General features: G+C 45.2%; 1 protein-coding gene across 1 annotated transcript; it reads left to right on the top strand.

Moving 5' to 3' along the window:
• The first annotated feature begins 222 nt into the window (after window positions 1-222).
• On the top strand, window positions 223-9,248 carry SSR3 (signal sequence receptor subunit 3). The gene is made up of 5 exons (XM_060242375.1): window positions 223-645; window positions 4,980-5,106; window positions 6,342-6,440; window positions 7,532-7,663; window positions 8,794-9,248. The coding sequence occupies exons 1-5, from the start codon at window positions 498-500 to the stop codon at window positions 8,858-8,860; spliced, it is 573 nt and encodes a 190-aa protein (XP_060098358.1). The 5' UTR covers window positions 223-497; the 3' UTR covers window positions 8,861-9,248.
• Window positions 9,249-10,252: the final 1,004 nt, after the last annotated feature.

Genomic DNA, 10,252 nt, shown 5'->3' with positions numbered 1-10,252 from the left:
GGATATAAAGCCACATTCCTGCCTAGTGATCCAACCACTTATTCAACCAGACGGAGTTTCGAACTCACGTCCAGACCAAAACAAGTCTTTGTTCCGCGCTCGGTATCCCACACGCCACTTCCACATGCTGCAAATCGCGTTTGTTCGATTGGCCCCGCCCCTTCCTTTTAATCTACGACGCGTCAGCGGAGGTTTGATGACCCGGAAGCTATATGTTCAGCTGAAGCGCTTCTTGCCCTTTAGGGTTTTTTTTTTAAAAGCACTTTTTAAAAATATGAACAATAAGAAATCCGATATTCTAAAATACAGTCTGTACAGAGAAAACGCCGGAAGGAGTGTTGAGATACCGGAAGTACTCATAGAGCCAGTCACCGGAAGTCCTGTTTTTATGGCTTGTGCTGCGTGTACACTGGCTGACTTGTACGGAAGCCGCGCGGAGTCAGGGTGAGTCTTTCTATCCGCTGGGCCAGTGTGGAAAGCAGCAGGAGGAGACGGTGATGGCTCCTAAAGGCGGCAGTGGCACTAGCGGGGCTCGGCAGCAGTCTGAGGAGGAGCTGCTTCTGCAAGACTTTAGTCGCAATCTCTCGGCCAAGTCTTCGGCGCTGTTTTTCGGCAACGCCTTCATCGTCTCTGCTATCCCGATTTGTGAGTAGGCGGGAAACTGGGCAGGGCAAGAAGAATGAATGGGATAGTAACCCCCCCCTCCTCCCCTATTGGCAGTTTGGTACGGCTTTGCTCAGTGGCAGAGCACTTGCGTGGCATATTTAGACAGCAAGCCTAAACAAGTCTACTCAGAATCCTACTCAGGTGGGCTTTACTTCCAGGAAAGTATTTGTGGGATCGCATTGTAAAGGTTCCAGCTGTAATCCTAGGGTTGCCAGCCTCCAGGTGAGGCCAGGAAATCTCTAGACAACAGAGATCAGTTCCTCTGGAGAAGGGTTTCCCAAACTTTTCTTTCCCGTGGCCCGGTTCTTTTTACACTTCTTTTTCATGACCCACTAAAATTTGGGGGTGGAGCCAGGAGACTTTGGGGGTGGAGCCGGGAGACAGGAATTATGTCATTTCCTGTGGTGTCAAGGGCCAAGTGATGTCACTTCTGGGGTACACTGAACCAAAACTCCACCTTTTCCTGTGATGTCACTTCCAGAATGTCCACCAGTGGGGCCAGGGCACTAGAAGCCCTCCCACTGTTGCTTCCCCCCTTCCCAGCATCACTTGCAGGGAAAGAAAGAAAGAAGGGGGGGGGGAAGCCTTCCTCACCATCAGATGACCTCAGCCAGCAACAATTCTGCGCAGGATATACATAATGCACGCAGCAACAATTCATTTGGTAAAAATGGGGGGAAGAAGGAAGGAGAGGCAGCCCAGCTCCTTTCTGCACAACACAGAGATGGGGGAAGAAAGCCAAACAGAGCTCAGACTTTGCAGCCTGTGTCAGTCTTCAAGGCTAGCTTTTATCTGCACAACAGAGAGATGGGGGAAGGAAGGAAGCCCAATGGAGAGCAGGCTTTGCAGCCTGTGTCGGTCTTCAAGGCTAGCTTTTTTCTGCAAAACAGAGAGTTGGGGGAAGGAAGGAAGGAAGCGGAGCAGAGGCTTTGCTGGGGGCAGGGCTAGCTTTGACTTTTCTTGTGACCCGGTAGTGAGGCTTCCGTGGCTCGGTACCGAATTACGACCCTACAAATGGGAAACACTGCTCTGGAGGAAATGGCTGTTTTGGAAAGTAGACTCTATGGCGCTTTGCCCCACAGTAGTTGCTCCCAGGCTCCACCCCCCCCAAATTTCCAGAAATTGTCTAACCCAGATTTTGCAATCATGTTCATTCTCCAGCACCACCAGTTTATAAGAGCTAGTAGGTGATGTGGAAGACCTGGCCAACAGTCTTGCTTGGTGTAAGGTATTTTAATGTATTCAATAGTCCCCATTTTTTCAGTAGCATTTTATCTGTATACTTACCTACACAGCAGTTAGTTGGGACTCTAGAAGTGAAAATGGGTTCAAGGAACATACAGTCATTGAGGGAAATTTCAGGTCTTGTTTTTGTTGGCCCCTTACTATCACTAGGTAACAAAGCTAGCTATAGATTCAGTGTGTTTTTCCATCTCAGTATGTAGGAAGGCTCAGAGGCAAAACCTGTAGTTTGCTTGCTGAAGGTCCCAGGTGTTAGAATGCTGAAATGTATGCAGAAATAAGTATGAGCGTGTGGATTCCAAGGCCCATTGTACATCTCACATCCATGAGTTTTGTGAGGATTGCAGGATCCCATTTGTATGTTGTGCTACTTAGGGGTCATTTATTTTTACATCATTTATGCTCTGACTTTCTCCCCAATGGTGACCCACAGTAACTTATGTTGTTTTTTCCTTCCATTTCATTTTCACACCAATCCTGTGAGGTAGATCAGGCTGAGAGAATGTTACTGGGTTGAGTTTGCACAGCAAGATTCCATGGCAGAGCAGGGATTTGAATCTGGCTTTCCCAGATAATAGTCCAGCACTCCCAACTACTACACCAGATTGGTGGTCTCCAGATCTAGTAGTGGATCATGTGCAGTATATGCAATCTGACATCCCATTCTGTTCAGATGTCTTTTAAATATCTTACATGGAGATATAGGATGTCTTTCTTTAGCCATATAGTTTCTGAGGGTAGCCATGTTGGTCTGCAGTAAAACATTTCAATTCTAGCCCAGACAAATACAGTCTCAAGTATTTGCAGCAGATAATACTGTCTCAAGTTTGCAGCCGATAACTTTCCGAGTCCTTTTCTCTGAGATACTTTAACTGGAGATGCCAAGAGTTGATCCCACAACTGTAGACACACAGAATATGTGCTCACGTTTGGAAATACAGGTCTTCCCATTTTCATCTGTGTCAGAGTAAATTAAGGGGAAATGGGCACTGGAGGTTAATCTATATTTTAACAAAAATGAAAAAGGAGCGTGCTATTTCTTGAAAAAAATGGTGTGTTCTGGCTCAGTTCCATTGAAGTTCATCGAGGTGGTTTTTGTTGATGTTTTTTGTATAAATAATACAATAAAATTTTGAGAGTGGAAATAATGTTGTTCTGGTATAACTTTTAGAGCCATCTTTTGTGCTGTGGTGCTTGACGGCAGAACAAAATGAGAGAAAATGAATTCTTTAATACACCACTAGATGGCATTGCCATGCCTTTGCTGTGCTTTGCCATAGTTTGCTGTGCTTGTGGTTTTAAGTTTCTTAAAAAAAAGGCAAAATCAGCTGCGTGCATTATGTATATCCATGATTATTTATAAAATAGAAACATGCACAGGTAGCTTTCACAGAATCAGATTACTGGCCCATGCTGTTCTGGATTGTCTATTGTGATAGACAATGACTCTCTGTATGCAGAGAGTGGTGTTTCCTGGGGCCTGAAACCTTTTTCAAGTGGAAATGGCAGGGATTGAACAGTTATCATGCAAAGCTGTGGTCCTCTCCCCTTATGTTTGAATCCTCTTGCCTGTGGCATGTAGCTGTATTGCCTGTTCTGGAATGGTGTTGTGCTCCCCTTCAAGACTCAGGTTTACCATTTTGGGGAACTCTTGGATCTGATGTAAGCCTTTAGCCGTGGCCAGGAGTGCTTGTTGCTAGCTTCTTCTGGTGCACATGTGCTGATACTCTTTCCTAGACAACAGGGATATGGCCACTGTTACTCATGCCTTAGTTACTTCCAGGTTAGGTTAGATGGCCCCATTTGGAGATTGCTCAGGATTTGTTGGAGTTTGTTCAGAAAGTGGCAGCCAGGTTGATAACAGAGCTGAGCATCCCTGTGATATCATGTCATCTTTGTTGGTTCTCATCTAGTTTCCGAGTCAAATTTAAAGCGCAGTTCTCAGCTTATAAAGCCTAAAATGGTCTGGAATGAGTTGTCTCCAGCATTGCCTTTGCCTATATGTGCTGCTCTTCAGAGGCCCTTCTCTGTGTTCTCCACTATCTCAGGTATGGTGGCAGTTACATGGAAGGGCACTATTTTTGGTAGCTTACTTTAGAGCAAAAGTTGTGGTTTATGGCACTGTCAGAAATGGGTTCTTCCTCACTGCTGCGTTTCCACAGCGGAGCCAAGGTTGTATCATAAGGCTTTAGGGAGGAGACCAATGTAGTTATGAGGAGTGTTGAATGAGGATCTGGGAGAGGCATGAATGAGGATCTGTTGAGTGTTGAATGAGGATCTTCCATGCTGCTGTGGAAGCTTTCTGGGTGACCTGGGGCCAGTCATACACTAGCAGTCTAACCGGCCTCATGGCGTGGTTGTGAGAGAAAACAGAGAAGGGCAGTATGAGTTATGCCACTCTTGAGTTCTTTGGCAGCAGGATAGAATACAAATGTACTAAATAAATAATAAAATGGCTGTTTATTATATTAAGAGGCTGTTCGTTATGACTTCTTGTATGCATTGTTTGATTTCATAAAATGGTATTGTAAGGCTCCCCAGCGAACCATTTTAAAATGGAAGTCTGGTATGTATGTAGATAATGCACATTCTTTTTCACAGCAGAGAAACAAGCAAATCCAGCCATGGGTTCAGTGAATCACAAAGGTGTTTTTCTCAACTACTGTCACTTTTATAATTATGGCTGAATTGCTGTCTAAGCAGGATGGACAGTTCATACACTCCCTTATAGAAGTAGAAACAGTTTTGACATTTGAGAAGCACTAGTAGCCCACAGAAGAATGAAATTGTGGCATGCTTTGTGATGAGCATCACATTACATTTAAAAACTACTCAGTTTTTTGCAACTCAGGATGTCCATGTCTCTCTGATTTCTCATCATCTTGTTGACTCCCAGGACTGTAAGGAACCTGTGTATGTTACGATATAGTTACTGAATTTGTTATTTCTATAGAACTTTGGGAAAACTTGCTGAAGAGAGATGTTTGAACACACAGATGTCTGAATTTTTCTAAACTGTTCTGCATTGAATTAATAGGAAATAGTAATGTTCTGTATTTTCTTCCCCATAGGGCTGTACTGGCGGATATGGCATATGGACCTTGTTCAGTCTGCAGTCCTATACAGTGTGATGACCCTTGTCAGTACATACCTGGTTGCTTTTGCCTACAAGAATGTAAAGTTTGTTCTTAAGCACAAGTAAGCAGTTGGAGAACTTGTTCATTTTTCTTTAGCCCCTCAGGGCAGGCAATAATGCTGTTCCTGTAAAATTTACCAAAATACAGAAAGGGAGGCCTCCAGGCCTTACTTGCCAACTAGCATTACCTTCAGCCTGGTTTCTGAAATGTTTCCCAAATCTCTCTTGTGTATTTGAGTGAGATCCTCAGCCTTGCTCTTTAGTGGGACAGAGTGGTAAAGCTGCAGTACCCATATCTCTGCTCAAGACCTGAGTTCAATCCTGGTGGAAGCTAGGTTCAGGTAGCCAGCTCAAGGTTGACTCAGCCTTCCATCCTTCTGAGGTCGGTAAAGTGAGTATCCAGCTTGCTGGGGGGAAAGTGTAGATGACTGGGGAAGGCAATGGCAAACCACCCTGTAAAAAAGTCTGCTGTGAAGATGTTGTGATGTGATGTCACCCCAGACTCAGATGCGGCTGGTGCTTGCACAGGGGACTGCCTTTACCTTTTTAAAGGCAGTCAGCTCCTTGAGTAGGCAGTAGCAGTGAAGATGATGTCTTACACACATGGGGTGGGGAGAGAGATATGTGGGCTGTGCTTGGGGAAGAAGAGCTCTAGCAGCCTGCTGGTGCTGCAGGGGTTTGCCTCAGGTTTGGGCAGGACTGGGCTGGGCTGGGAGGCAGAAGCAGGCATAGGCCATGCCCAGCATTGTCTCTTTTGCCTGTTGCTCTAGTGTCAGTATCTCAGGGCTTGGCTGTATTTATGTGGAGAACCATCCCTGCACACCAAGCACAAGGTGTTGGCATGCCGCTGTTTGACACACATCCTGGGAGTTGCTTACCTCTGGGCTCAAGTGTTGGAGTGGGCCTGGGTAGATTTCAGTTCAAATCCCCATTTTATGATGCCCCTTGGCTAGTCTCTGTTGACCTGACTTATTAGTGGAGTTCTGAGGGTGAAATGGGAGGTATGGGAATCAGGCATGCAGGCTCGAGCCCTAAGAGGAAGGGAGGACCTAAACAAATCCATTGAATAATTCACTCCTTTGTGAGTCCATGTAGTATGATGTCAGGAACAGTGAGTTTGGGTTTGCTGCCTTTGTACCTCTGCAATATTTGTAGTGGGGCTTTCTCATCTTGCATGGCAAGGCACTTCTGTGAGAATCATCTTGGTGCTACAGGAAGGCCTGCTATAGAAGCAGCTGCAGCCCTGGAAGCTGGTTATTTCCCCTAAAATATGGTATGTAAATTCCTTCTTTTGCAGAGTAGCTCAGAAGAGGGAAGATGCAGTTTCCAAAGAAGTCACTCGCAAGCTGTCTGAGGCAGACAACAGGAAGATGTCACGTAAGGAGAAAGATGAGAGGTAATGTCCTGGGCCTGTCTCTCGGGGTATCTAAATGCCATTCCTCTCTTCAGGATGGTTTTGTGTTGGCTTGCAGCTGGCTCAGTTTCCACCATCTGGTGCTTATCTGGCTTTGTGGGGGTCTGTTGCCTTGGCCCAGCAGTGGTTTCTGTGTCACTTGGACCTTAATTTGAGCCATGACCTTCTTCTTGTTGGTTTTTAAAACAGCTTGGTGTTTACTCTGAAAGCAGCAACTTACGTAGGCTTGGAGCTCATGCCCCATTTTGTAAACGTCGCTGCTGTCGGAATACATTTTTTTTTGAAGCTATTGTTGTTTCTAAAGAGTTTTTCAGCAGCATGCTTGCTAATCCCTGCTGACTTGTGGGCAGCCATTACCCCTGGAAGCTAAGCTTCTCGTTCTTCATGAATGTCTGTAGCTACTAGCACAAAGCTTCATCTTGCTTTATTAAAACTGGGGTTTGTGCCTCTTTGAAAGATGATCATGGACCTAATGGTGCGACACTGAATCCTCAGAAGAGCAACACAGTCTGCCTGCTTTGAGGAATCAGCTCTGCTGCTAGTCAGCTTTCAGTAAATAACAGCTGGTAAAAATCTTGGGCTGTGTGAGTTTGCCTCCTTGATACATGTAACTGGCAGTAATGATGTCATCCTAATCAGAGTTACCCCGTTAGAAGGAGATAGCTCGGATTATTATATTTGGAAGATTTATCTGCCCGCCTTTCTCCTGTGCCGTACCAGAGGCAAGATAGGGATGGCGCTGTAGCAGGGCTACCCTGTGCAGAGTTGCTCCAGTCTGAGCCCATTGAAACCGGTAGACTTATGCTGGAGTAACTCTGCATAGGATGTGCTGTTGCAGGCTTTTGTTTGCGCTCTCGGCCTGAAATCATCTCTCTGTTTCCTGCTGCTGAACTGGGGTCCAGCTGCATGGAAGATCCAATTGAAGTGTATTAAACTTTGCTTATCAGGGATGTGTATCTGTATCTTTTTATTTTGGCTGGAAATGGGAAACAATTCCCCCACAGCGAAGAATTGCCATGTACCTCATTTGTTATTAGCCTGGAAAGGGTTGAAGATGCCTCTTTCATTTGCAGGATTTTGTGGAAGAAGAATGAAGTGGCAGATTACGAAGCAACCACATTCTCCATTTTCTACAACAACACTCTCTTTCTGGTCTTGGTTGTCATCGCCTCATTCTTTGTGCTGAAGAACTTCAATCCCACCGTGTATCCTTGTTTTGAGATGTGCAGAGAACTCTTAGGGTGGGTTACATAAGCCTCGTACGTGGCTTGTTTAGGTTCTTATAATGAACATAATGGGGTTTGATTCCCCACTCACTTCACATGCAACTTCAGGAGGGACCTTGGGTCAGTCATAACTCTCTCAGAGCTGTTCTGCTCAGGTGCAGTTCACAAAAGAGCTCTCTCAGCCCCACCTACCTCACAGGGTGTCTGTTGTGGGGAGGGGAAGGGAAAGGAGATTGTAAGCCACTCTGAGACTCCTGTGGGTAGTGAAGGTCAGGGTATAAATCCAATCTCTTCTTTCAAGGCACCATTTCTTAACCCCACCCCCCAATCCTCACCTTTGCATGATGTCACAGTTGCTCTGAGTTGGAGTCTTATGTGGCTGTCTGCTTACCCTAATGTTCAAGCATGCGCGCACATAAAAATTCTCATTCCAGGTGCATCTTCATGTAGCACTTCTCAGTTCCTATCAGCCTGTTATCAGCTGTAAAGGAGGCTGTCGGTGGGTTCCCCAGCAAGAAGAGCCTGCCTTTCAGCTGCAGGGGTACATTGCTTCATTGGGCCTGTAGGACTGGGCTGTTGGGTGCTGGAGAGTAGCTATTTTTACCGCAGGGCCTGTGAAGGAGATGACAGGGTAGGCAGCACATCTTCTCAAAGCGAAATTGCTGGTCAGTCCCTCTGCTGCGCCTCCCTCTTCCTTTGTATAGAGGCTTGGATCCACCAACAGGTTCCCACAAATGGAAGGAATTTCTGGCCACGGTATGGGACTTCCCTGCTTCCTGCCTCCTGCTGCAGTCCAAAATGACCTGCGAGGCACTGCTTTTGATGGGTAGAAGATCCCCAGGAAAAGCATAAGGAAGGGAGTCAGAAGAGGGGGGAGTTGATGAGAATTCCTCCTCCTCCCAGATGGGACAACTCTTGCTCCACCCAAGCCATACTGTCTTGCCTCTGAGGGTGCTAATCTACCAGAGATGGGATTTGGCTCTGGGGCTGCCAATTACAGGGCCCCGTCAGAGGGTTTTAGCAATCACGATCAGTAGTGAGTGTGGGCAAATTCTTGCCCTTTTAGGTGTTTCAGTTTTTTCATCCTTGACATACCTCCTCCCCCTCAGAAATTACATTCTCTCCATCAGCGCTTCGTCCGGACTGATCGCTCTCCTCTCTACTGGCTCCAAGTAGCTGAAAGAGTTTGGGTAGGCAGATCCTGTCCATTCACACAAAGGCATAAAAAAATAAAGTGGTGTTGGCTTTGCACAGCTAGAAAATATGAGAAATTCGTTTTGTCTTTTTGAAACATGGATACGGAAGGAAAGGTATACTCTGTTTTCTTTATACAACAGAAGCTACAAAAATGACTGTATCAGATATTGCAAAAAGCTTTTGATAGTTAACACTTCCATGGTATCCAGGAATATCAGATGGCTGTCACAAGAACTGCATTTTGCAAGAGGAATATTTGTAAGAAAATTTTGTTGTCAGTAAGAGGAATCTTGTTTTGCTGTAAGGAGTGACCATACATACCTCTTAACATTTTCTAACCAACATTTGAATAAAAGCATTTCAAGAACATGTAGCCTATTAAGCTTTTTTACACATACAGATAGTGGTGTGTAGCTTACCGTGAATGAATGTGCTGTCAAGGCGTGTCTAATGGGGAACTGAAATGTGGGGTGTTCAAGGCAAGAGATAAGCAGAGGTAGTTTGTCATTGTGTGCTTTCACATGGTGACCATTTGCAAGCGGATTTTCATTTGTAAAATCTAATAGCAAATTGCAAAAAAATTGATTATTTAGTGTGTGTGGAAAACCCCCATTGACTTCCTCTGTGTAGCAATTCCAGTTTTCCTTGGCCTCCCATTCAGGTACAGACCATGGCCAATCCTGCTTAGATTAGTAGATATATACTAACGCACACACCCATCTGTGTCATCTCATTTTGCTGGCAATGTCTTAGAATACAACTTTTGTTACTGGATTCCTTCCTTCCTTCCTTCTGAATAAAGTCTGCCCCTGCCTCTGGACTTCAGTATTTTATGGAGGTCTCCCATCCAAGTACTTGCCAGAGTCAACCCCGCTTAGTTTCCAAGATCTGATGAGATCAGGCTTGCCTGGGCTATCCAGGTCAGAGCAGGAAACAAACGTCTTTCAAATGAAAGCTTAAAGGAAAAAAGAGGGGTTCCCCTCCTTCCCATTGGTAAAGAAAGCAATCTGTATTTTTCCTGCGTAGCATGCTTCAGCTGGCAGTATGTTAATACCCATTGGTAAAATGTCTGCTGGGTGTCTCATTATGAGGCTTTTAAAATTTTGTTTTTAGCAACCAATTACTAGGTTGCTTGTTTTCTTTTGCAGCATGCATTTTGCATAACATGATTTTCTTCACTGGAAGAAAAAGGCAAGTGAATTTATTTAGCATTCAGTGAATCATAAGACAATGCTATTTTAAATTCCATTAATGCAGGCTTCTCGCCCCCCCCCCCCCCCCCGGTAAATGAATGGAGCCAAGTCGTGATCAAATCAGGTGCACAAAATGCATTTATTATGTCCAAGCAGAAATCAAAGGCGGAAAAGCAGT

The sequence above is a fragment of the Heteronotia binoei genome, chromosome 6 (assembly GCF_032191835.1).
Source record: "Heteronotia binoei isolate CCM8104 ecotype False Entrance Well chromosome 6, APGP_CSIRO_Hbin_v1, whole genome shotgun sequence".
NCBI classification, from domain to species: Eukaryota; Metazoa; Chordata; class Lepidosauria; order Squamata; family Gekkonidae; genus Heteronotia; species Heteronotia binoei.
The sequence above is the reverse complement of the archived record's forward strand: the minus strand, read 5'-3'. Positions and strand labels throughout refer to the sequence as shown.

Bases quoted from the DNA above. Each gene is read 5' to 3' on its own strand.
- SSR3 (XM_060242375.1), top strand. From the start codon at position 498: ATGGCTCCTAAAGGCGGCAGTGGCACTAGCGGGGCTCGGCAGCAGTCT. The intron at 646-4,979 runs GTGAGTAGGCGG...TCTTCCCCATAG, and splicing joins CGTCTCTGCTATCCCGATTT to GGCTGTACTGGCGGATATGG. The intron at 6,441-7,531 runs GTAATGTCCTGG...TTTCATTTGCAG, and splicing joins CGTAAGGAGAAAGATGAGAG to GATTTTGTGGAAGAAGAATG.